Source organism: Lathamus discolor, chromosome 2 (genome assembly GCF_037157495.1).
Source record: "Lathamus discolor isolate bLatDis1 chromosome 2, bLatDis1.hap1, whole genome shotgun sequence".
Classification (NCBI taxonomy): domain Eukaryota; kingdom Metazoa; phylum Chordata; class Aves; order Psittaciformes; family Psittacidae; genus Lathamus; species Lathamus discolor.
In genome coordinates this window covers 109009918-109037860 of record NC_088885.1, presented here as the reverse complement: position 1 = coordinate 109037860, position 27943 = coordinate 109009918, and the positions used below count along the sequence as shown (strand labels likewise).

Genomic DNA, 27943 nt, shown 5'->3' with positions numbered 1-27943 from the left:
GAAGAGACCGAGACAAAAGATGGTTGGTAGAAACAGGCAGGTGCTCTTTATTTCATGTGGCACAGCATTAGGCAGACAACCCAAGAAACAGTTTCTAACAAAAACCAAAACTATTGCTTATAGGAACCATCCCCCGAGCTAGGTCTACTGCCAACAGTGGCACTGAGATGTCCTTGCCTGTCCACTCTCATCTCCTCGCAGTTTGCGTATGCTCAGGCTGTATCTTAGCTGTGAGCACCCTTTCCAAGGAGGCTAACTTTTTAAGATACAATATCTTTAGACAGCATACATACTGTGCAGTATCACCAAAATACAATCTCCTCAAGCCATGCTAAAATATAACACTAACTCTGGAGAGAAGGCTGTGCAATCGCCTCACGTCTCTCTGAGGTAATACAAGGCTGTTTCTTAGGCGACGACATGAGGGGCACCTGAGGGAAGATCAATATGGCTTCAGAGTCTATCTTTAAACTCCTGATGCAGTAGTGAGAACCTGGCATGCCGTCTGTGGAGACACGGGGTGATTACCTCCTCCAGCCCTGGCTGCCACCGGGCACTGGTGACACCAGAGACCTAAGCCTACCATCACCACGAGGGCTGAGAACGGAGATGATCTTGGACTAGGAGGAGAGGTCAGTCAAAGATCACAACAGACTGTAATCTTTGTGTTGGGCATTAGGCAAGAGGTAAGCAATGATGGCGGTAAGGGGGAGTTACACAGCACTCTGGATTAAAGGCATGAAGAATGGCTGGTGGAAGGAAGATGTTTTAGAGGCTAAGGGCAAAGTTTTAAAAGCCTTGGGATATTACTTTTAATTATTATCTACAGGTTATTCTCTTTATATATACTATTTTTTTTTTTGTAAATTAAGAAAATATTTATTAACATGTCACTGAGTCAAATCCTGCTCTCCACTAAAGCCAACTACATTGACTTCAGTGTAAGGGAGCCCTGTGTAAACAATGAAGGGCAAATTTGGCCCTTTATGTCCTGAAAGGTCTGCTTGTACCCATTTCTTTTAATTCTGCAAGGAAACAGAGATTAAGGGTGAATTATTTGCTATGATTTTCTCTTGAGCTACCAGGGGAATGTCAATGAGATGTGTCAAAGGAGCAAGAAAAACGAACAGATAAGTACTGCTTTAAAGACAATTTTATCCATGTTGCAGAACAAAACTTCAAAACCAGAGTGGATCTGGACCAAGTGCTACTGGCCTTTACTTTCTAAGCAACCACAGTATCCTTTGTTTAGCTTCGGTGAAACAGTGCATAATCAGAGAAAACGGAAGGAACCAAATACTTCTTTTCCTCTGAAAACATCATATGCCCAGAGGCGAACACCGTCATCCCTTTGGCTGCTCTGCTAACTCCAACTGTCTGCACAGTGCAGTGTCAGCTGCTGAAGACAAAATATGTCTACTGTGCAAATGAATAAAACCTGTGGTGTCTTACAAATACAACTTAATGTTTTGAATATTAAAAAACACTAGGTGCTTTTAGACACAGAACAATACAATTTTGGATGCATTTACCACTTTTATTTCACTATGCAGAAACATACATTCACCATGTGTTGTGATGCAGCTGACAGTGTAATGGATGCTATCCCTTCAGTGGGTATTATAGCTGGACACTAATGAGTTTTCAGTGAACGTTCTGTACAGGTTAAGGCTTGACTCTGAACTAGATAGTAAATGTTGACCAGATTCTCAAACAGATTTTTTTCTTGTTTTCCTCTGAGAACAAAAGGGAAATCAATAGAAAACCATCACGGTTATTTCAGATTCATAATTTTCTAATGCTGCAAACTAAGTAAAATACAGATTTATTTTTTTTTCCTCCAAAATAACTACATATAATTTACAAGGTTAGGATCTGTGAAGGGTGACTGGAAGCTGACTCTGAACAATGCTGACAAAAATCATTAAAGTTAATACACTAAAATCATTACTACCTTATAAGGTATTCAGTCAGGTATACAAAGCACACTTTGTAAGCATTTAAATATTTCGATAAGAGTAAAGATTTGTCATTGTTTATCGGGCAGTAATAAAACCAGATGAAACAAATATAAGATTCAAGTTGTTTACTGAATAAACTGTGTTATTGGCACATCTAATGTGTGGTAAAACATTATACACAGTACCTATACAGCTTCTAGCATTTTGGGGGTAATCTTCATTTACAATATCTGTAAACAAAAGGCTTGCCACCTAACAAATTTTAATTTGTTTAGACTTTAATAAACTGTGAAAGGCTAGAACCGTTTATGTGTTACATGAGATCACTGTTTATATTGTTTATGAACGTGCAGGTATAGCTGAAAACTTAGACATTTTAAGAAAATTAAAAATGCTGCTTTTCTGTAATTTTATTGTTGCTTCATGCAATATTGTTTAACTGCTGCTGATTCAGATTGCTTTCTATGGGAAGGTATCTCTGCCAGTTTCTTAATTAATGGTCAAGATCAATTCTTCTGTACTGAAATTTTCCATAGACAGATACAAGTCAGTCAGGTTGGAACTGAGACTCCGTACAGGCTCTCGTATTCCTACTGGTGGGTATGTCTGGATTCATATGCAATCCAGGTTATTCCTGTGGGAAAGAGAATCAAGTTAATTATTTGAAGTAACTACACTCTTGCAAAAAAGATTCTGTCAATTTGTGCGTGTAACAAAAGCTGTCTGAAACGGCATCATCCCAGTATAAGCAACTTGGCCCAAATTCAAAGTCCACTGACGCCAATGAAAAGAATTAGTGACTTCAATAGACTTTTAAGCAAGCCACATTGTGTTGTCTCTGAAACAATTAGCAGAACACTACAAGAATCACAGCTACTCACTCCTCAGTGACTGGTTCCATCTTCCAAATAAATAACAGGTACTGAAATTCAGTTTTCTTTAGGGTCTGTATATCCAAAAGCAGGAGAGCAAAACAGCTTCAAAAGGTGCTGTGCATTATACTCTGTTACTTACACCAAGTGCTAGGGAATATATATTGTTTTAAGAACAAAATGCTGCTATTGACTTAAACAAATCAGACAAGCAGCTATTTTTTCCCATTATGCATACAGCATTCAAAGCAATTTGTGCAATGATGTTGGCATTAACGGCCTTTGCATAGCAGGTTAGTATGCATGACATGTTTTTGCACACAGAATAAATATAGTAATATTAAGACATCTGTTTAGCCAGCCACAACTAGAAGCATGCCTTTACCCAAAAAAAGAACTTGGCACAAAAAAAAGCTGCATTATCATCTCATTCTGATAAACAATGCTGCTTTAAAACACAAAATATTCTTTAAAATACAAGAAAGCCAAGACATCCAAATACTGACACACTAATTTGCTGGGTTTAAAGGTAAAATCAAAAGCACATTGGGTCACACCTTTGCAAGTTAGGAATTAAAACTTTCATTTGTAACATTATCTGCATGGGACATTTAAAAAGCAGCTGTACGCTTTTCCCTTGGCATTTTAAACAAAATGCGTACCTTTAAGAACAAAATAGATTTGTTCTTAAATGACATAGAAGCAGACAACAGATTTTTCTGACTTCAGAATTGGAAAATTAGACTATATCAAAGCATGGACAACGAGGACTTTCTAGAGAGCCAACAAAAGCAAATGAGTAGTTTATCTTTCTCCAGCTGGCATCACTGAATGAAGAAAGGTATTTAGAGCTGAATGTGGTTTACATTTAAATACCAGAACTGATAACAAGCACAAATGCAACTTGCGAATGCCAGTGAAAGAAAGGAAGGAATTAGAGGTGAACTATGGTAGGAAAACAACATTTGCAACATGCCAGCCCAGTAAATGCCTAGGAAAATCATCTAGTCCTCTTACCTGTGGTCAATCCTCCCCATCTTCTGGTGTGATTTCTGTCTCTTTATGTACCACTACTTTGGTCACTGACATGTCAGGGTGCTGCTCTTTGGCTTCTTTAATTGCCTGAGCCAGCGCCTATCCCAAGGAAACCACAGAAGGGCAAAAACAAAAAGGAGGTGGAACATGCATGATCAGTAGCAAGGTGGAGAGATTCATGAGATATTACACAATTTACAAATGAGGAAAATGATTAAAATATGGAATATACCATCAGTGATTTAACTACTAATCCAGTTTAACTTAAGGCATGCCAGTATGAATAGCATCTTTTAAAGCAATGTTTAGAAATATTCTCTTTGGCAGTCTTCAGGACAGCCTTTAGCAGTTTATAGACTTTACCTGATCATGATCAATATCTGCATCTCCTGTGATGACTATTCGTTTTTCAATTCTTGTCTCTGAGATGCCGCCTTTCACAGTCTAGATGGGAGGGACAAATGCATGTCAGTAACTTAAAGAGGGCTGCTGCTCACCCAGAGAATGCTCAGTGCAGGAACCCAGAGGTGACTGGACTGAACTATCTTAAACACTATGCACAAAGGGAATGACCCTGAACTGCAACCAGAGCAGCTCTGAAGTTAGCCTGCTCTGGACGGCCTATATGACCTCCAGAGGTCCTTCTAACATAGATAATTTTGATCGTAGTCAATCTGCACGTGTCAGAAGAGATGTTTGTATGCCAAAAATAGCAGTTATTCATGGTAAATTCATTCCATGAAAAAAGAATGGACATACAGACAGCTCATATTAAGACCTAGTTAAGTCCAGCTGCAGGCTTCAGAAGGACATACAGGGCAGTATGACCTCTCTATAGCTCACCTACTGAAGGGTGAATTTCACTATAGAAAGATGAAATCCTGTCCTCGGTGAACATTGGTAAGAGAGCTGTCAAGCACCAAGAGGGCCTCTCCTTAGGGAAGAACTATTATTTAGATCCTATCTTGGAACTTGGAAGACCCAGTATCGTTTGTGCAGCCATAAGCTTTTGGCTTGGTTGTTGGCAAATTCCTTAGCAACATGACAGTGGTGTCTGAGGTGACTTCATGTCCTGTTATGATTACATGATACATATTTACTATGTGCTTTCAACATTGTGCAGAGATAATAGCTCAAGACTCAGAGTTATAGTCATGTCAACAGAGACTCATTCTCAGGCAAATTATTCCTCCCAATATGATGCCAGCGTAGCTACACTGCTTCCAGTTCCAGACAGTATTTGCAGTTAAGTCTTTGCACAGCAACGTTTTGTGCTTGCACAGACACACCCAAGGGGTTTATGATTTTCAGAACTCTCGTCAAGCCCTTGGATGATGCGTTAGTGAAGCCAGTATAGTCAAAGACAGGTGAATGAAGACAAACATCCAAAACAGGATTTTGTCCAGACAGCATAAGCATGTGTCCATACCTTAAAAGAAATAATAGAACTGAAATTAACATATACGCTTGTGGAAAAAAAGCTCCCTGTTTTCTGATGACTCACTTTGGTGATATGTGTAGTGGTTGTAGTGCTGGTGGTTTCAGACGTGATAGTCTGTGCACTCATCAATACACCCGGTTCTGAGTCAGCACTGCAATCCACCTAGGGAACCAAAAGAGAAAACCAGTCACCAAAACCAAGATCCTGAGCACAGGGAGGTGAGAACTCGACTGGCTGAAGTTCCCTATTTCTACAGTTCTTCATAAAATGAGTATCTAATGCTAGGGATGTAACTGCTGTTAGGGTGATCGTGTGCCAGTATTTCTGCATCTGGAGACTTTCCTTCGCTTCTGGAAGGACAGATGAGAAGCTGGGGCCCTGAAATCTGTAGCTTCATCAATGTTCTCTAAAGGCCCCACACAAGGACATGAGAGTCACCCTTAGGTAACCTATTATGTACATCCTCCCCATACTAATATTTAATATTTGAACAATTTAGAATAGTTTACTTTAAAGCATACACTTAAAGATGGGTGAAGAAACATGGGCTCCTTAAAAGCATAATTCCTCTGGCTTTTACAGAATTTCTTACCTGAGAAGACTCATATGTAATGGTTTTTGTTTCTGTATGGACTACTGGCACTTCCTTTGTTGAAATTTCAAGGTTTTCCCCACCAGCAGGAACGCTACTGAAACTGATAGTCTCAGTCTTCACAACTGGTGACTGCATGAACAAAAACAGAAGGAATTGGAACATCTGGCAAAGCTTATGGATTTCTCAGAATGTTTGCTTTTTTTTTTTCCCTTTGGAAATGGAGGGGGAACAACTAAAAAATGGCCTGCACTTAAAACAATAAATTAAAAAAAAAAAAGGAGAGAAAATTCTCTGTTACAGTGGTACATGCATGTATATAGTGCTGGCCACATTTAGCACCATCCTGGATTTCATGAAAACAAACTTCAGAAAAGATCTAAGCACTACAAGAAGCAATGCACACAACCTGAAAGACAGGAGGCTCCCTCTGACCATGAGGAAACACCTTTTCACTGTAAGGTTGACCCAACACTGGCACAAGTTGCCCAGGGCACTTGTAGAGACTCCACCTGTGGAGATACTTAAATGCTGTCTGGACACAGTCCTGGGCAACAGGCTCTGGGTGACCCTGTTTGAGCAGGCAAGTTGCAGCAGATGACCTCCAGAGGTCTCTTCTAACCTCAAGTGTTCTGAGATTCTGTGATTCTGTATTAAAATGACAAGAGAACTAATCCTATCCAGGCTTAGTCTTCCATCCAGCTCTCAGATAAAAAAGCAAGAACAGTTTATTTTTTTTTAACCCTTCCGCAAAGCAGGTCTTAAAATTCTGCTCAGATAAGGAGCCTGGGTTAAGCCATAGCGCACTAATTTACAGCTATGCCAAGCATGGAAAAAAATGTATGTTTTCTGTCTTTGAGGACACATAAAACTTTGTCAATCTTGATGGGCTTCACAAAGAGAATGCCAGCTGAAAATGCCACCAAATTAGGCATGTCTCTGTAGCATGAAAAGCGCTTTTGGGTAAAACACGCATGGCATTTTCCCAGTGATGGAAACCAGCAACATGTCTTGCAGGTGCCACACAAGGAGGAAATAAGAGGAGAAACTGAGTAAAGACGCAATCATACAAGCTCAGTACGCCTTACTTTCCATTACAGAAATTATCTTAGTCCACTATTTCCCACATTCACAATTCAGAACAGACATGACTGTTTTAGTTACAAGTTACCTCAAAATGAGGTTTTCTTTCCAAAGACTCTGAAATGTGGACTGTTGTCCTGTGCTCCTCTGCCTGCTCACATGAAGCAGCAGCGACTCCTTCCTGTTTGGCTAGGGCTTTGCCAGCCTCCTCCCTTTTTTCCTCCTTTGCCCCCTCAGTCCCAGCAGAGCCCTCCTTCTCTTTCACGCCAGCAGCCACCACTGATGCTGCCTCAGCCTGGGCATCCAGCACAAGTCCAGCCGTTTTAGCAGGATCCCTGCTTGCACACACATCCATCCCGCGCCTTTCCTCGATAACTACAGTCTCCTGTACAACCTTCTTCACAATATCCTGATGTGGCTGAACTGACTGCTTCATTTCACTGGAAGTTATCTCCTGAGATGTTGTCGTGTCTATTCTCTGCAAGGAAGGAAAAGAAAAACCCCTCAGTGTCTGAACCAGACTATGCTACTTGCAATAGCTCCTCAGGTTAATGTACTGTGAACACAGATACAAAAATGGGTATTATATTTTGCCAGTTTATTTCTCTCACAGTGCATGGGTTTTCATTCTCGGGATGTTATCAGAATAGTAGAAATGAAAAACCAAGCAAAAACCTCATTTTTTAAAAGTGAAATGTCACAATGTTTCTCTTGTTGGCATTTTTGTCTGAGATATATAAAGGCAAAATACAGCACCCTGCAAAATGAACAAAATAAATTGAAATGAGAGAAAACAGTGGTTTGTTTTGTTTTTTTTTTTTCCCCATGAAGTTTCTATTGTGGTCTAACAAAAGAAAAGACACAGAACACATGCATTAGTTATGTAGTTTCCGAGTTATGCATAAAACCAGAAAACAAAACAAAAGCAAAAATAATTGGTGTGTGGTTATAACGCTGATGGAGGGAATCAAACGGCCACCTGAGCCCAGCTATGTGAAGTAGAAGTAACCCCTCCTATGAACTCAGTCGGTTTTCTCGCAGACTCTATTAAACTGAAGATATCTGAACCATCCAAGGTTTTTTCACTGGTGGACTGTTTAGTCTAAATAGACAAAGAAATGTAGAGTCATACACAGAAGAAAGGCAGACCCACATGCACAGACATGTTAATTGCTAAAACCGGAGGCAGAGACAGAGGAAAGGGAGAGAATGCTGCGGGAGCACAGAGAGGTTGGGAACAGGAACAAAATGGGAAAATAAATTAGAGCATATTCATAATGGCTGTAGTAAGCAGTAGTTACAAAGCATAGTTGTTAGCATTGGCGTTTTGCTGGTTCAAGCAAACCTTTTTTTTTTTCCCTTCTATTAACAAGCCACAGCAGCAATACTACATTTCAGTAACATGGATTTTAAATAAACCAGAAAGGTTGAAAGCCTTATATAATGTCTGCTTCAGACCGTGGATAGATTCAAAGTATGAGGGGAAAAAAATTAAGCTGGGCTGTCTGCTGTCAACGTAAAGCCAGGCAACAAGAGAACCAAAAAGTAGGGTGGTGTGAGGGGATTGCCTAAAAGAAGTCATGCTTTAAACTTTAAACCATGGCGTGAAGTCAAAGCCACTTGTTACCACTACTTTGGACGCAGACGACTCAGTAACATAGTGAGCAGTAGCAATGGTAAATGGCTGTTCTCTGGAATATCTCCACTCAGACAGGCTCTTATCTCGCCGGGCAAATGCCCCTGCTTTTACAGCTTCACTGCCAAGTTGTTTTTCTGCTTTGCCATGCTTCAAGCTTCTCAGTGTACCATGTAACTGCAAATCCTGGTCCATCTTGAGTGTCTTTCTCAAACTCTCTTCTTCAGGACTCTGTAACTGTAATTCTGCTTCCTTTATAGGTGCCAAAGAGTCAGACATCTTTCTTTTTGTGCTCTGCACGTCGGATCCCCACCTGGCTTTCTCATCAGTGACAGGCTTGAGGATTTCATACTCTGACACTACCGGAGTGGTTTTCACAGATTCTTGCACTTCCCTTTCAATTTTTTGCAAAGCTTCTACTGAAGGCTGTACTGCTTTCTCACCCTCTTTAGCTTTACTTGTCATGGTTACAATTTTCCCAGATACGGTATCATAGGACTTTCCTAGGGTGAGCATTTTCTGCTTATTCTCCTCTTTGGATTGTATTTCACTTTCCAAGTCCTCAAAGCTCTGCATTAGAATGGTACTGGATTTTAACATCTCAGGTGGAAGGGTAGTTTTACTGCTCACAGTCACTACTTTGTATGCCAGACTTTTTTTCGATTCACCATCAACTACCTCAGAGGGTACTTTGTCTATAATAACCCAATCCTCAGTGCCCTATATTTGAGATATAAAAGCTAAATTAGAATACCTGAAGGTTTATCTATACATCAGGAGCACTAAATCATGAAGACTTTCAAGAAATCAATGCCACCTCTTCTGAAAGCATATAATAACTTTTACCGCTCTACCTTTTAGAGCAGTTATCAAGCAAATAAACAGAATCAACTTAGGCAAAGTATGAATTCTTTGCATATTCTTTCCTATTAGAGGCCCATATGACATGGAAACAAAAAAAAATTACTTTTACCAAAGCAGAATAGCATTTTAGTGCATTATTTAAAATTATGATTGGAATCATCCTGAGGTTAAAAATCATGTATCTCAATGATTTGTAATGCTACGTCAAAAACAAATTACAAAAATAAGGCAAGTAAGCCCATTCAACTGTTCCTCAGCTGTCACAAACACACTGTTAGGAGGTTGTAGAACAGCATGCATTTGTATGTAGCCATAGTCTGCACTGAATTTCCTTGTTTTCATTAGAATAACATCAACCCTCTTTTGAATTGTTTAAATTGAGCAGTACAACACAGTAAACACAGTACTACTGAATATTCCGAAGGGAACTTAATGCAGTACCTTTTTTCTTCCTTATGCAAATACGCTATGGTATTCGCTTTGAGTATGCAATTGGCATCCACTTATTTGACCTGAAGACCATAACCTCTGTATTTAACCACGCAAATGGGGTAATTTAAAATTGAATGAATTAAAAATAACCTCTAGGTATGATGGGATACTTTTCTGGATAATGATTTGATGAGAAGTAACCAAAGTGCCAGCAGATTCTCCTTCCTGCAGCTTCTTCTCTAGCACACTTGGCTAATAGAAAAACCAATAAGAACACAAAGTTCACCATCACTCAGCATAATCTGAATTCACTTGACAGTATAAAGGAAATTCATTTTAATGACATAAGTGCCCGATTCACCATAATGTTCTCAGTGATGCTTATGCTGGAAACGCATGCACAACTGCAAACAACATCCACAAACAGCACCGTGCAAGTAGACTTCGGACTAGCAGAGAAATCAGTCTCTATTAGGAAGCCATAAGTTCTGGAGAGAACTCATTCCTCAGAATTTGGCCTCCATATTACATCTCTCTGGAACTTATGAAATAATAATAGTAAAAAAAAGGGGGGGTGAGGGGCTTAGAAAGGAAAAACTATAATAAAATAATAAATCATTGCCAGCCTGACTGCATTTCAAGAAAGTATTATTTGGTTTTACCTGCAATTCAAGGAATGTAGTACCTCCCTTCTGCAAAAATATGAGTTTTTCTGATTTTTCATTTTCTTCTTTGGTCTAATGTCAGGGGAATAAACGGTTTTAGTAAATGGAGGGTATAAAGTCCACTATACAATAGCTCATCATATATCTCTACAAATCTCATCATATTTCTCTACTCTACAAGTTATCAATTGCGTGGGAATTTAGGAAAAAGAATTAAACAGATGATTTTACAGAGGTTTCCAATAAGTGAAATCAGTGTCTCTGCAGTGAATGCAAGGCAGACACAAGGATACCATTTGTGCAACACAAAAACCATTAAACTGAGTAACATCTGGGTGTGGATGCACTGTGTTCATTTAATCTTTCATTGTTCATTTAACTGTGTCTGGTACCAACTTACATGGCCTCCATAAGTAACCTACAACAGGCCTTTCCACCTTCACCCTGGACTTAGCTCTCTCCTGAGTTTGCAGCCTTCTCTGCTGAAGCAGGCAGAAGGTGTGCCCTGAAGAGATTTCAGCTCTCCCTTTCTTTCTCCTTACAGGTATAAAAGGTCTCAGAGCCTTTTTCCTACACAGGAAGCTAATTATGGCTCTATTATCTCTATAGTGTCACACCAAAATCCTCCTCACTTTTATCCTATCATTCCTTACCAATGCTGTGAGGATAGTATCTCTGCAACTGAACCAACTGGGAAAGTTTTCTATGCTGGCAAGGCTCACTTTCCTAAGCCTTTTTTAGCCCAGCTTCTAGGCTGTCCACCTTTATCTTAGGCCAGAGCAAGTAAGCCCCTGCAGAGGAAAGCAGGTTTCTTGCCAAACTCTTTCTACCCACTTCAATGGCTAGTGTATTCATTAGACATGCCAATGGAAGTGCTATGTATGGCATAATAAAAGCATACTCTTCGAAGTATGTATACTCCATGTGCTCAGAAAGAAAGGTAGACATTTAAAGAAGGATACAAAACTAGAAACTAGAAAAAGGGAGAAATGGCTCATCTCCTTGACTGCAGTGAGATGCATAACTTGTTTATTTCTAAAGTGCTCGTTTAATCCAATCAAGGTCAGACTAAACACTGTCAAGGAGTTTGTTAGTATGATGGCCTTCATGTTCTGCAGCTATCTGGCCGCAATTACAGCAGATACTTGAAACTTTATTTTTCATAACTAATGAAAACCGAAGTATTTCCCCCGTTATTGTAAGAAACTAACTGGTGATGAGGCAGGCTTAAAGTCAAACTGACCAAATGCACAAAGGACACATTTTGAAATGACATATTTTCCCTTCTGTTCTTGTCTTCTTATAGTAAAGAGCTACAGGTAACAACACTGAATATTTTTTTAAGAGGATAGGCTAAGTTAAACATGTAACTTTGATTAGAAGAAGCTACTACATAATGCAGATCTATGTGCCCTCTATTCTGACTACCGCTGCTTCTCTCTGTCCTGGGTTCAGCAGTAGCAGTCATTTTTCTCCTTCTTAGTAGCTAGTGCAGCCTGTGTTTTGATCTTTTGGCCTGGGAACAGTGCTGATAACGCCGATGTTTTCAGTTGTTGCTCAAATGTTTGGTCTGGCCAAGGACTTTCTGAGCCTCATGCTCTGCCAGGGAGGAGGGGAGGCTGGGAGGAAGCAGAGACAGGACACCTGACCCAAACTAGCCAAAGAGGTATTCCATACCACAGCACGTCATGCCCAGGATGTAATGGGGAGTTACCCGGAAGGGCTAGGGACTGCAGGGTTGGACGAGGTATCGGTCGGTGCTCGGCTGGGGGGAGTGGGGTGAGTTATCTGTTGGCTGGTGCTGAGGTGTTGTATTCTTTCCTCTTGTTATTTCCTTTATCCTTATTATTATTGGTGGCAGCAGTAGTGATTTGTGTTATACCTTAGTTACTAAACTGTTCTTATCTCAACCCGTGGGAGTTGCATTCTTTTCGATTCTTCTCTCCATCCCTCCAGGAGCAGGGGGAGGGCAAGAAGTGGGGGAGTGAGTGAACGAGGTTTGTGGTTGGGTTTAAACCACAACACTCTCAGTATGTGCTCCAAGGTGCTGATTTTGACCTATGCATAACCTCAGTTTTTTCCTGAAAAATTCCTATCTCAGCATGACTTGTGAAGATACCATCCTGCTTAGCACTACCAAACAGGATGGCGAGATGTTATCTATTGCAGGGGTCCCTTAGTGCCAGAAGTCACCTCGGGGTTAGGCTCTGATAGCTCAAATAACACTCAGTTTTCCACAGAAACATGTTCATTTGGATGAGAATTTGTGGGGCAGCTGTAGTTTACTTAGATGCATATAAGATATAGTTACTGGACATGGCTTTTGAGCAAGTCATTTTCTTCCAGTGCAAAAAGAGACATATCAGGTAAGTACAACTCTTGCCCTTTCCCTTTCCAAATGAAATGTGTTTCCTCAGCCTGCATTTCCCAGGCACAGCTACAGGTTGGGCAGAGAAGAGATTCAGAGCAGCCATGTGGAGAAGGACTTGGGGGTGTCGGTTGATGAGAAAATGAACATGAGCCGGCTTCAGTGTGTGCTCGCAGCCCAGAAAGCCAACCGTATCCTGGGCTGCATCAAAAGGAGCGTGACCAGCAGGTTGAAGGAGGTGATCCTGCCCCTCTACTCTGCTCTTGTGAGACCTCACCTGGAGTATTGTGTGCAGTTCTGGTGTCCTCAACATAAAAAGGACATGGAACTGCTGGAACAAGTCCAGAGGAGGGCCACGAGGATGATCAGGGGACTGGAGCACCTCCCGTATGAAGAGAGGCTGAGAAAGTTGGGGCTGTTCAGCCTGGAGAAGAGAAGGCTGCATGGAGACCTCATAGCAGCCTTCCAGTATCTGAAGGGGGCCTATAGGAATGCTGGGGAGGGAGTCTTCATAGGGACTGTAGTGACAGGACAAGGGGTAAAGGGTTCAAACTTAAACAGGGGAAGTTTAGATTGGACATAAGGCAGAAGTTCTTCACTGTGACGGTGGTGAGGCATTGGAATCGGTTGCCCAGGGAAGTTGTGAATGCTCCATCCCTGGCAGTGTTCAAGGCCGGGTTGCACAGAGTCTTGTGTGGGATGGTTTAGTGTGAGGTGTCCCTGCCCATGGCAGGGGGGTTGGAACTAGATGATCTTGAGGTCCTTTCCAACTTTCCTTTCTAACTATTCTATGATGCTATAAGTAGGTAATGCTCTGCTACTGTCTGTGCATTTTAATAATAAATTGCTATTAATTTTTTAAAGTAATAAAGACATGAAATGAATTGGTGGGGTGCAGGTGTATGTTTGGTTCACCTGCACTCCTCTGAAGCTCTGCTAGCCAGCTGCTCCCTTTTCAACAGTTCCTTACATCCTAATATGTGAATCTTGTTCATTATACTTACAATCATACTTTTAAGAAAACCTGTATTATCGACTACAACCAAATGAAAATGGTCATAAGATCTGTTGTGATTTCTGACCAAGACAGTAGGAGCAACATTAAGACTCTTCATCACTCTCCAAAAGGTATGCTTTGGGCACCATATCTGCTTGTTAGGTATTTTAATCCAACGTGATGGCCACTCTAACATGTCTGATGCTTGTACCACCCACCCACTGTTTAGATGGGTATAATGTGGGAGAAGAGGAGCTGGGGCCTTTTTCTTGGCAGCATCCCTTTCCCTAGGAGGAGAAGCTGCCATGTGCTTGCTATCTGCGTGTCTCCAGGGATTCCTTTCTTCAGAAAGCTGTGGGTCTGCAATGCCAATCTTTAATTTGAGGTGGGAAAGAAGAAAACTCTTTTGAATTCTACTTTCCAGCCAATTTTTGCCGAGTTCCTTATAGCACCACACCAGTGCTGGGGGGATAAAAGCAAACTTTATGACCATCTCCTGGTCTGTAATGCTAAAACCAAGTGTTAACCATAAAGATGATTCCTGTGAGACAGAAACCAGACATCCATCCACAGTAGAATAAAAAACTTAATGTTCATGCAGACCACACGTGCATGTTTCTTTTTGCTCCACTGGATTTAAACCAAGACTCTGCTTTTTGTTGAAGATGTATGTATTTTATGGCAACATGAATATTACGTTGTCACCTCTACATCTCATTATCTACTCACAAACTAAATTAAAGGCAGCGTTTTAGTTGGCAAGTTTCTTGCAACCTCTTCAAGACTCCACAGTGAGCAAGATTTTTTCATGCATGCATGCTGCACGAAAATGCATACGCTTAGCAATCTGCATTGGGTCTTCAATGAAACGGTAGGCAGCAGACTGCAGCAACTATCGGTTCCCTTATGGAACTCTCCAGGCAGGTCTAATTATCATCATTATTTCTTCTCTGCCTTCTAAGACTGAGAGAATTCTGCCCTTTGCTCTGTATTTTCTTGTCACGCTTGGTACCATAACCCCATCCATCCCGCTACACCACTGCTCCCAACCAGTCACCATTATTTAAATCTTCTCTCCATCACCTTCATGGTTTCTTTCATGCATGGCTGGGCTTCCTCAAGCTCATCGAACCTGTTACAAAGCCTGCACTTCTCACCCTCAGAGAGACCCAATTCTGCCACGCAGCTTACAGTGAATTTCATACCCTAAATATGTATATAAAAGGTATCTGCTCTTTCTTGCATCTTTGTTACTAGAACCTGAGTCCTGAGAAAAGGGAGCACCTGCAAGTGGGGAATGGCCTCTACCTACGGCCTTTAACCTACTGAGAGCTATTATAAGTAAAAATGAATAGACAAATACATAATGAAGCCTTTCATCTCACGCTGACCTCTTCAGGCACTAGTGGTTCAATCATAGGAGCTTCCTCCTGCCTTGCTGCGAGCCGAACGGGAGATGTGGAAAGCCTCTTCTCCCACTCATTAGATACAGCCGTTTCTGTGGAGGTTTCCAAGAAGGTACGTTTCAGCTCGCTTATATTGGTCTGATGTTTCATCAGATCTTCCTGGGTTTTGTCTAGGTCCTGGACAGTTTTAAAAGAATAGAGCAGTTTGTAATACATCCTAAGCCAGCCAAATTTTTGAGCCAAAACACACAGTTTGGTTAGTAAAGAGGGAAGTAACATCTCAGGGAGCCGGGGAGCACAGCACTAACACAACACTCTGTGAAAATGTGGCATTTTGAAAGATAACAGCATAGCATATCTTGTACAAGTGAGCATAAATATACTCTTAAAAAGCTTGTCTGTATGGCTATAATTTACACCTGATAAAGAGGCTTCAAACAAACATACATATGCGCGTGGATGCACACATATATACGCGCACACATATATCTATATTTATAGTACAAGTTAGAGGAGTCATCATACTCTGAGAAAAAAAAATCTATTTAATTTATTAGCAGGTGGGAATACACAGTTCATGCATCATAGTGCAGATTCACAGTTTACCACTAAAACTAACACACATGTACGTACATGCACTGGTATATACCAATACCAACCTCTAACATAAGATTACTATGTTTGACATACACATTTTCACCCTGTATTCGCTTAATCAGACTATTCTGAAAGAAGTGAAAAAGAAAGGGAAAGGTAAGGGACACAGTATTGAAAGGATACAAAATGCTGTTTTCTACACATTTTTTCACAGAGAACCCACAATAACATGCTGAGAGAGGTGAACACCTCCAACATTGGTACTTTAGCAACATCTAGACCTTTCATTTCTGTACCTGTGCCTTTAGATCTCCGTCCTCCTCTTGATCCGACTGCCAGCATGAGAAAGATTGGAAAACAACACCTTACCCACTTGTAAGACTGAAAGCTTTAGGAAAGTCGGTGAGAGGAACACACTACAAGTTAAATTCACATTTTCTCTACGTTAAGGGCTTAAGGAGAAGGAGTAGACACACCGGCTGACTTTGCGCGGTTCCCCTAACTCAGAGCAAGCCTTCTCTTTTCAAATTTGTTACTTGTGAACAACGGACTCTTAAAACATTTTCCTTTTATAAATATTGGCGCATCCCACATTCATAGATCTCTTTGTCGAGAGCAGCAGTTTGACATTATCACCAAGATTACATCTGGTTTAGGATTGGACGGCAACAGCAAATTCTTTGGAAGTCCAAAATACCAGAGTTTAAATATGTGGCATTTCCTGGGCCACAGGAAAAGCCTGGCATAAACTCATCAAAGGCAAACCACCCACAATGCTTTTTACACAATGAAGCATATTTTATTTGCTTAAAATGCTATTACTCTAACCTCAGTCCCTTTCTGTATTTATGTAATTTTATTTCATATTTAGCCTGTATATATTCTTTCAGGAGCTATCTTCAATGTGGCCTTCTGGAATGACACAACACACCACATTTACTTCAGCTCACATTGTCAAAAGCAACACAATAAGCCCCAGTCCTGAGGGATGAATTTTCAGATGGCAAATATACTGTGTGTTTTAAAAAACAAGTATGCATAAGGAAAAATTAGGTTTACAGAGTCCTCTCCCCTGAAATAAAGACAGCAGCTACAGAGACTGTCACACATGTTTTAGGAACAAACTGAACATTTTAAACGTCATGTTTTTAGGATTATGTTTTAATTTCTGTAGGGCTCAAGGCCTGAACTTACAGAGTGCAAGAGGCACTTGAAAGCATTTTGTAATCCTGACTTGTCCCAACAGACTTTGTGAGAGCCCACCTGGAGCACAGTGTTCAGCTCCAGGGCCCCCCAGCACAAGGATATGGACCTGCTGGAGTCCAGAGGAGGGCCATGAAGATGGTCAGAGGGCTGGAGCACCTCTCCTGTGGGCAGGCTGAGAGAGTTGGGGCTGTTTAGCTGGAGAAGTGAAGGTTCTGGGGAGACCTTACAGCAGCTTCGAGTGCCTGAAGGGGTGCTAAAAGAAATCTGGACAGGGACGTTTTATAAGGGCCTGTAATGATGGGACAGGGGAGAATGACTTTAAACTGACAGAGGGGAGATTTAGATTAGGTGTTAGAAAGAAGTTCTTTACTGTGAGGGTGGTGAGGCCCTGGCACAGGTTGCCCAGAGAAGCTGTGGCTGCCCCATCCCTGGCACTGTTCAAGGCCAGGCTGGACGGGGCTTGAAGGAACCTCATCTAGTGGAAGGTGTCCCTGCCCACGGCAAGGGGGTTAGAACTAGATAAGCTTTCCAGTCCAAAAGATTCTATGATTCTATGTTGCTGCTCCACTTGGATTATTTTAATGCTCATGCTGCTATTTTATTGTTAATTTTTCATATAGTCCTAATTAGTCAAATGACCCATGGAAAAATCTGTTGATTACTTTATAATTCAGTTCAGCTCTATTCTGTCTACAGCCGAGGCCGAATTGTCCTGACGTGTCATACAGAGAATCTTTCCTTGATAATTTTAACAGTCTGAAATGTTAATGAGATCCTACTGAAACGTTACAGCAGTGTTTGTGGTAATACTTTGTCTTCTACCAGATGTCAGACCCAATTCTGCTCATGTTTGCAGCTGCGGGCATATTAATTATGAAAGCATTACATACACTTCAGTGGAGTCACATAGGTTTGAATTTGCCTGCACAGTCTTTACACCATGTTGTGGATATGAGGCTCCTCAGTGCTAAGAAAATACAATTTTCTTACGTTTCTCCTCTGAATACAATCCCTGGACTCTTGGTGGCAGTATATGGAGATGACATGTGACATTACAGTCAAGGAAAGCCTTAGATATTTAGAATGTGGAAATACCTTTATGTAGAGAACTTGAAAATGGTTTTGACTGTCTTTTCTCCTCTCTCCCTCACACACGAGGTGAAGATTACACGAGCAAACAAGCAAACATTAAAACCCAGGGCACAACCTGGCCAGACAGACCATCCAGGTGGGCTGTGTTGGTGGGCCTGCCTGCCACTGCCCTGCTATCTGCACAGTGCGGCCTTGCAGTTTCCAAATCAAATGCAGAGGTAAGAGGAACCTGTAGGGAGCACTGAAAACTCTAAACTCACACTCGCTCACACGCGCATGCACACACGCACAGAGAAGGATCCCGAACTGCCATAGGAAACATGCAGTTTAGCCCTCATGCCCAGGGCTGGGAAGAGATGAGGCAGAACACTCTCCCCTGCCATAACTGGGTGCCAGCGACTGTACAAACCTCGGTGGCAGTGGTCTCACCATCAGCTGCAGTATCCGTCTGCTCACTGTCAGTCTATTTGGTTAGACAAGTAACCGGGTTCCAAGAGGAAGGCAGGAATAAAGAATAAACCCAGCTCATCAGTACACGTGGCTCATATGGGGAACTGTTAAATTCAACATCCCTGTGAACTGCATTAGCATTGCTTTTCAAACCACGCACAAGTCAAAGAAGCAAAATAAAAATGCTATATTAGTAAACAGAACAGACTCAGAGGAAGACTCCAGGCGTACTGTACACAGTATATGGCTTTACTGGAACAAATTTATAAGCCAAATAAAACATTACTGGAAAAGTGTTATTTGAATAGCAATTTTTTTTCTTAAGAAAGCCAGGTGGCTTAAAAAAAATGGGGACAAAAAAGCTAATATTCTCTAAACAAACTTTTCCTCCCATAATAATTTCTTTAAAAGAAAATTACTCATTAAATTTTTGCTCTAGCCAATACAGATCAATTTGGCGGTTGACTTTTTATCCGGAAGGGGAAAGGATCATTAAAATAAATAAAAATAAAAGGCTACTTTAACAGTCACCTGACTTTCAGCCCCTCATTTGTACAGAAGTTGTTCTTGTCTCCACATTTATACACAATGAGGCTGTCTGCATTACCAAGGAGTTCAAGTAACTGTACCCCCAGCCCATCTACTGTCTGTCTGTGGAGTAATGGTAAGGCTCAGATCCCATTCGGTTCCAATAAAGAGCAGCTGATAGTTAGCAACAGTAAAAAGAAAGAAAACTGCCATTAAAAGAATAAAAAAATACTTCTCATTCCAATTAAGAATACGGATGAAGCAGGAGAAAAAGAAAAGTAATTCCCCCCCTTAAAAAAAAAAACCAAACCAAACCCAAACACTTACTAAGTAAGAATGAGAAAAATGAAACAAAGCACAGCATTGCACAGACTGATCTATCCCTGCTTTGCTCAACATCCTGAAGAAAGTTTAGTGGAGAATACAAATGTCAAGATTTAATAAATACAGAGTAGAGGATAGGTTACTACAGGCTGAGAAGAGACTTCAAATGACTATTTTTGATGTTATGCAAGCTTATGGAAAACTAGTAAGTAATCCAAGTGCTCTCTAGTTCCTCAGATTGGCACATCCCAGTTGTTTCAACATAAGTGAAAGCTCTGCTTTTGATTAGTGATTTTCTGTGGTCCTTAGATAATGTAAAGTAACCCAGGCAGGTAACGTAAAGCTAAGACAATACATCATCCTCAAATCGCACCGATATGAAACAACAGAAAAAAGCAATCTACTGGTAGATGGAGTACCAGTCTGAACTTTGAATCTCCTATCTTCTGATATTTCCCGACAACTCAAGTATTTCATAAAACTGCTTTTTTGATATTTTTGCATTGCTTTGTTTTATATCATTCATTCCTTTATATAACTTGTACTGCTTGTATGCCAGGCAGAAGAACAGGCGGGCATTTTGTACTATCTGGTTAAGTGCATGAATGCAAGTTACATGCAATATTCCAATCAATAACCACTAGACAGATCACTTTTATTTTTAAATGAAACTGTAATGCCAAAATAGTCTACCCAGATGGTCAAATTGTTTTCACTAAAGTGTTAGAAAATTGTTTCTTTATTAGTGAATGATCTCACAGCTTTACAACAGAAGATGTCCCTTCTCATAGCAGAGAGGGTGGACTAGATGACCTTAGAAGGTCCCTTCCAACCTGAACTGTTCTATGATGATTATAAGTAATTGTAAAGGTATGGCAATATAAAGAAAAAAAACCCTATGTATTGTCACTCCTTTTTACAAAAAAAAAAAAAAAAGGGGGGGGGGGGAGAGAAAAAAGAAAAGAGGAATTAATGAATGTAGGCATTTAAAAGGAATCAAAAGATTTGTGTCAAGGCACTGTAACATGAGTCTGGCACACAGGGTTCATTAAGAACTTGAAATTGGGAACATTACAGGAAAGTCAATAAAAATATCAGCTGCTAAGGTACAAACACAAAAGCTAATGAAATCTAAGGTTTGAGATTCTGTCTCTGACTGCACGGACTGCCTCCAGATGCACTGCTCAAGGGAGAACAGAACTCCAAATGGTATGAGATTGGTTCAGGATATTGCCTGTAGCCTTCTGCATCACTGTGAGCAATCTTTTGTGAACTAGAAGGAAAAAGCGGTCTTTATTTCTTTACCATGACAGCAATGAAATCCTAAATAAGGCACAAAATTCGCTTTATTGCAACATACATGTCTGCTAATAAGCCAATCAACAGCCATGGAGTTGAAGTCAGCATTACTGAGTTACTTGAAATAAATATCTGGGCTTATCGCAGAGCAGGGAATGGTGAATTGAGGCTGAGCAAGGCAGGTCTCCTCTGGAGTGGAGAGTAAGAAAGGTTGGGTTCAACTCCGAGACGGGCTGTAGTGCAGCTGCTGGTGGGGCTTGTGGGCAGGCAAGTGATTGAGCAGGAAGGGGAAGCAGCTATCTCTGGGGATGCTGCGGCTGCACCTCCTCTAAATTGTGATCATAATTGCTGTGATTTGTTTTGCCAATGTAATGCAGACATGCCCAAGTTTAAAACATATTCATTTTCATGCAATATTTTGAACGAGAAATACCCCCTGGATTAGGCACAAGTCTGTGTTGTCTGCCAGGAAGCACTGCCAGAATAATCACCCTCATAAAAGAGTGACACTCAAAAGCCTATTTAATACATTTTTATGCTCAATACTTCCTAACTTTACTAATGAAAAGAAGTGCTTATTTCTGAAAGTGGAACAGACCAATGCATTACATAAACACTGCCTCGTTATTGCCTTTGGAGCTGGCACTGTATTAATGCTGTTATTGCTATTAGATTAATCCAAGTGCAGAGCGAACGCAAATTGAGACCTAAATGCTGGCTCAAAGTGAGGACACAAAATGAGACAGCAACATTTTGGATGCCTTTTATCAGAAAATGCACATTATTTAGTTCTTAGGCATCAAAGAGCCAAAAGCATCTAAAAGCAATGTTTTTACAGGATAAATTGATATGACTTCTGGCTTTCTATAAAAAGGAAATGAATCCAGCACCAAGTCCTACAAAACCACCAGCAGCAGATTATACAAATGTTTAGATGCGCAAGTGGGTTTATTGAAGACAACTACAGTAACAGCATTGAAAAGTGGCCAAGATGACTTTATCAATGGCCAACTGGTCTGTGATTGTTTGATCTGCTTTTGTTTCTGTGGTTTTTTACATGGAACAAAGCTGTAGTTTTGAATTTGAAGATGAAGTGTAAAAAGGAAAAAGGAGGAAAACCTGAGCTCGTTATTTTATTCTGTCAACAAAGAACAACAGCACCAGCAGAAACTCAGATGCCAGTTACTCTGTTACCTAAACAAGCAGATTCCTTTCCTTCCTCCAGATATATTATCACATCCACAGTTCCCAGAACCACTGTGGACTCCTACTGTAGTTGGTTTATCTGCCTGTGATCACCCCGGTGGCTTGAGGCATTGGTTTCAAGAGTGCTAACTGAACACTGCAAATGGCAAGCTGGCCCACAGCTGTTGAGCAGCTGTCCCAATCTGACCTCTCACTGATATACTGGATTTAAGCATCTGGGCTCAGGCTACAGCTGACAGCCTCTTGAAAAGAGCTCAGTCTCCCTGAACATGCTAACGTTGGTGAGGGTGGCTGTTATTATTATTGGGTAGCTAGTTACATAAATATAATGTATATACATATGTATATGTAATTATGCAGGAAATTGTAGTTAATACCATCTAACTAGGTAACTATTCTAACCCTAGTATAAACTGATAGGGTGGAAAAAAAGGGCCCGTGTGGGTTCACATACAATACATCAGAGCTGATCAGTAGCAATTTGTTTAGTGCACTCTGCATCAGCTGACACAGTTTAAACCAAGCCACTTCCACACAGTGTTGTGCCTAACCCTAGGCCCCAAGCTGTGCTCCCAACACAACAAAAATAAGTAAAAAAATGAGGAAAAAAACTAAGCCCCAGACATAAAAAATAAACCAAACCCTCCCCTTCTAACATATCAGCACAGACAGAAATGAGGCTCTGAAAGTAGGACCACTATTGCAGCAATCTAACACTGGTTAGGACTGAAGCACTGAACACGAAAAAGAGTGTGTTCGATGCCGAGGTACACACCTCTTCCTCTGAACTGTCACTCAGGTCATTGGCAAGTGAGGCACTCAAGGAGGCCGCCTTGGGCTCCAGGTAGCAGAGGCACATAGCCAGAGGAAAGGAGAGAGTGAGGGCGTATGGCACTGAGAAAGAGGCAGAGAGCAGAAAGAAAAAAATGAAGAGGAAGCAAGGCACCAGGGAGGGGGAGCGGATGGGGAGGTAGTGCTGCACGCTGGCAGGCAGGAGGTTGGTTTCAGAGAGGTTAGGGAGCGACAGGTAGCCATCGTCATCCAGGAGGGAAGGAAATGACTCTGGAAGTTGCAAGGAGAAGGAGAACAGCGTTCCGCCTTTGCTGGCTTTTTGCTTATAGCTGAAAGCCACGTCTTGCTCAGCGGAGCACACTCGCCCCTTTCTGTCAGAGTCTGGCTCCGACTCGCCGTGCTTTGGGGCACTCTCTTTGGGCGCCTCACAACCTAAGGACTTTGTTCGAGTGCTCTCCTTGCATCTCCTGCGAAGCTTTGCTGAAGATACATGGGGGCCAGGCTGCGAGGATGGCAAGGGGTGGTGGGAGTCAGTGCCAAGCAAAGATGGCTGGTGACAGAGAAAGAGCAGCAAACAAGGCGCAAAAGCAAAAGGACAAAAAGAAAACTGTAATTAGTTAATTTTCCTTCGCGATGATAAATATTATAATATATATATAAAATTATAAACAGTATTTCAACACCACAGCTTTCTACTGAGTTAAATGGTGCTTGTTCCCGTGCTGCACACCACAGGTATTAGTGAATTGGGATTACAGCTTACAAAAGGCAACTTCTTGTTTCAGCATTTGTCTAGTCATCTGCAGTATGGGATTTACATATAAACCTTCATGGCCATATGTGGAGTCTCAGGTGCTGCCAATTTCCACTTACTGCAACACTGGCTTCAGATTATAAGGAGCTTTCAAACATGAAGCACATGGAGAGCAACAAAGAAATGAGGGAACATATTTCTAATACCAATACTGCTTGTGACAGTGCTCCTGCAGTCAGGAGGAGACCCAGTGGGGGCCAGATGCTTCCCATCTATGCCTTGGGCAGACTCAGAAGTCATAATTTAAATCACCAATGATTTTAAAACTGTATATGCCCAAATTCATCTATTACGGAATTAAAGAAAAAGTCTAGGTCCGAAACCCAACTAAAACACATTCTAGTTTTGGGGAGCACAAATCCATACACGATCTGTTACCATGGGAGAACCTGGACTAGCCTGATGCCTGCCCCAGCAGCCAGCTCCTCAGCATGGCTCCCACCACCACACAGGCTTGCCTTCTCTGGGCACCCCCACAGCCCTGCCCTCCCCTCTGCCCCTTTCCAGCCATGTGCCCTGCTGTCCCTCTATGCTGCTTCCAATGCACGTTAAAAGAAGGGAGCTGACCAGAGGGAGGTCCCTGCCCCACACAGCCACATCTCTTCACAGTTAAAAGATAACACAAAAGACCAATCAATAGCAAAGAAGTAAAAATGTACCCAATGCTTTTGCTATAAATTTTACCACAATGTGAAGAATTCTGACTACCAACAAGCAGGATTTGCTTTGATATGCTGCTTGTAGGGCATCCCACCAGTCTTTAAGGTCATTCAAGGACAAAAAATTGGTAGGAAGAGGGAGCGATTCAGCAGGAGGGGTGACTGTCACCTAACACTCTCCCTGCGTATCCCTCTTTAGGACAACAACCACCACTGCCACCAAAATACCCCAGTAAAACAGACCGGACACAATGCTGCTTCTGGCCAAAGGTAACTAGGTGCACTTAGCTGAAGTGACACACTGGCTCCATGACCAAAACCTAAGCGCCTGAACTGCTCCATCCACCACTCATCTCCCCAAAGAACTATAAAAGGCATTTCAACCTCACTGCCACTCGCAGCTCCCAAGAGCAAAATGAATTCAAAGCCAAAACAGCATTTGCCTGTACAAGATGGTGCCAAATCAGAGCCAACAAGCAGGATCTAAGTCTTAGACACAGGATGCATCAGTCCTAGCTACTAAGCCAAATCTTTAGCAGGTATATCAATTGGTAGGAATGGGATTTAAGCAAAATATTTACATGGAAGAGCTCCTTCCCTTTTTCTTAATGTTTCACTTCTCTCTTTTTTAACCAGAACAGTTAAAAACTCAATCTATCAGTTCAGGCAATCTATATTCCTGAATTAAGCAATGAGAACCAACCCTAAATTCAAACTGCTTGCAAATGTCTTCTTCACAGGCTTAATATAGTAACCTCAAGTCAAAATTTAATGCTGACGGACTCACAGGAGTTGATACGAGCTAAATACACAGAACTTCTCTTTATATTGTAAAGGCAAAAAAGCCGAAGTAAATTTATTCTTTGCTAATGTAGACTATTCACTTACTGACATCTTTGCAGTGTTAATATTTAGAATAACTTCTGGTACTAAAATACACATGGATAAAACAAAGGAAAAATGTCTTAGTGGAAAAGTTGAAAACCTGCCTCTAAAATTTATGTGCCCTTAAATAGGAATTGATTTTTAACTTGTCCTGTTTCTTGAGACCCTATTCTCTTTATGATGAATGACAAAGCTGCTAGCAAGTCCAGTGCAAACAGGACTGAGATCTCTATAGACTTATCAAACTGAAACCCTATTAACAGGTGTCTTAAACAGAACCCACCTCGTAAGCTGGGGGTTAAAATCATCTATTTGTACATGTTTAAGTACCATCAAAATACTGTCCTAAAAATATCTTTGACTATTTCTAGCCATATATAAAGAAGAGATGATCTTCTGAATGCAGCTGATCTCTCCACTTACCTAAATTAATAACCACTTGGAACACAGTTAGTTTCTATTGGGTATTTCCTGCATATTTGATTTTCATAAATACTTCTCCATGCAGAAACTAATGGAGTTTCAAGAAGACCCCAGTTTAATTTTACAGAGGTTATTTCTTTTCTAACTAATGCACAGTTACAGACCATACTTTAAACAGAAAGTATTTTCTCATGTTTGTTTCTGGTTTTTGGTATCTTAATTGTAACCCGTTTTGAGGAATTGATCCTTTAGCTATTTAGCTTATTCTGGCCTTAAACAATAAGGTTAGAAGTGCAGGTTCTAACACTTGCATGCATGACAGTTTTGTGGGTGTAAAGGCCTACATCAAGGTTTTTTCTCATAAATGAAGAGGGTAAATCTGACTTGTTTAGCAAGTGCATTCCACAGTACACCTTTTGTGTGATATGCTGGATTCAGTACTGTGTATTCTGTTTTCTTCTCCACAACATATAAGAAACAGAGGACATTTTATACCTGATCTGTTCTGATTCTACCTTATTTCTCTTCACTGTCAATCTCTGAAATTCAGTATCTTCTCTGTCCCCCTGCTCGATTTACTCCATCTTAATAACTCAGTAGGTATAATGCACAGCCGTATCTGTACGTGTATGAGGTGGGTGTAGGACTGGAGATGGTGAGGGATGAATAGCTTTAACATCTGAGCAGAGAATCATCGACAAAACCAGTTTTCTTCAGTGTAAAACTTCAAAAGAGGGAAGCAAATGCTTTTGCAAGCCAGAAAAAAAGAAAAAAGCTTATAATAGTATATTAATACCCAGAAGTTAATAGAGAAAAATGCTCACTGAAATACATGCAAGGAAATAGAGTGTTTTGAGAAGTAAATGAGAAAAATACAAGTTTAAAGCACAGAGCTACATACAAGAACACAGAGCTATTTTGTTGCCTTGTCAAAAAACAAAACCACGATGCCCATACTGAATTTAAAATATGACTGAAGACCAAAGGAGCAAAACGTGCACTGCCAAGCTACTTTCAGCTATTTGCTAAAGAGCTCTTGAATGCTGTGTAAAAACACTATGCTCAGTGTTAAACAAATTTAAAACAAAAAAGTCCAAGGCAGGAACCAACTTTTACAACATCATATGAAATGCAGAAGGAGTATAAAAATATTGATTCAAGACACGTATATACATGTACCTACACAGAATATACAACCGTGTGTACTCTAGTTTCCTTTCACAGAATGAGGGACTCCTTCCCTCCCTCCCTGACAATTCTGTGTTTCTCCAAGCACTCTCTAGGCAGGTCAGTTTAATACAAAACCCTCAAAACTCTACCTTGGTGTCATGGCGTACTGCCGAGACAGGGGTGACTTCCTCTGCTCTTTTCTTTTTGCTCTCTTCATCATCTTTCTCTTCTTCTGCCTTTTTCTCTGGGGTCACAGTGGTTATCAAGTTGGTCTGAGAGATGCCCTTTGTTGTGGCGTACTGGCCAGTACCAACCTCTGCAGCAGACACAGAATCCTTCATGTACATTTCATGGTTTTCATTCACTGATGCTAAAAGCAAATATTTAAAGAGGGAAAGTCTGAAATAGCTTTTGCTGAGAAGCTGCATAAAATTAAAAAGCTGGGTTAGTAAAACATTTAAGATATGCTGAAAACACAACTATGTCATGTTTCAGGAAATCAGAAGCATGTGCATACATTTAAATAAATTGTTTACTTGAAATAAAGCTTGTAGCTTTTATATGCATAAACATATATTATGGATGTGTATACACACATTAGTGTAGCTAATGTGCACATTACACGGTTGTTAAATGTTAGCAAGCCATTAAAAGTGCTGCTGTAGTAAAACATCAGAAAAAAAAAAAATCAATGTGTTGCCACAGTTATCAGGCAGGAAACATAAGGAGAACCAGCTATGACATCAGCCATGGGGGTGGAAGAGGGTTTTTTTATATCTGTCAGAATATAACATTGCAGATCAAATGCACGGTAAGTAATGTGCTGCATTAAAAAAACATGATAATATTGATGTAACACAGGCATAATATCTGAGAATCAAGAAACGGGATCTTTGTATTAACGAGTATTGAAGCCTGGTAGTTAAGTGAGCTCATTATCCTAAAAAATTCCGGGAAGTGATGACATTCAGTTCAGCAGATGAACCCAGAATATTTGAGGATGCAAATGTGCAATAATCTAGCACACTTAAATATATATAAGTGATTTTGAAACAAATAGTAAATTTACAGATAGAATGTAATCAAAACATTATTATACACACAGACCCCGCTCTTGACTATTATGTAACTGATTTCTAAGTCAAT

At 40.8% G+C, this 27943-nt stretch overlaps 1 protein-coding gene across 16 annotated transcripts in view; it reads right to left on the bottom strand.

The window, feature by feature from the left end:
* Window positions 1–22: 22 nt before the first annotated feature.
* Window positions 23–27943, bottom strand: part of EPB41L3 (erythrocyte membrane protein band 4.1 like 3) — a 150581-nt gene continuing 122660 nt past the window's right edge. For 3 of the 16 annotated variants that reach the window (XM_065668036.1, XM_065668031.1, XM_065668030.1), the window contains exons 12-23: window positions 26947–27167; window positions 16012–16077; window positions 15338–15529; window positions 10579–10653; window positions 8612–9340; window positions 7964–8086; window positions 7073–7462; window positions 5902–6033; window positions 5373–5471; window positions 4232–4312; window positions 3851–3967; window positions 23–2595 (exon numbers count right to left, since the gene is read on the bottom strand). In XM_065668036.1, the coding sequence (XP_065524108.1) occupies window positions 3857–3967; window positions 4232–4312; window positions 5373–5471; window positions 5902–6033; window positions 7073–7462; window positions 7964–8086; window positions 8612–9340; window positions 10579–10653; window positions 15338–15529; window positions 16012–16077; window positions 26947–27167 (2219 nt within the window). In that variant the 3' untranslated portion in view covers window positions 23–2595; window positions 3851–3856. The other 13 variants (XM_065668043.1, XM_065668034.1, XM_065668037.1 and 10 more) reach the window with 13 other exon arrangements.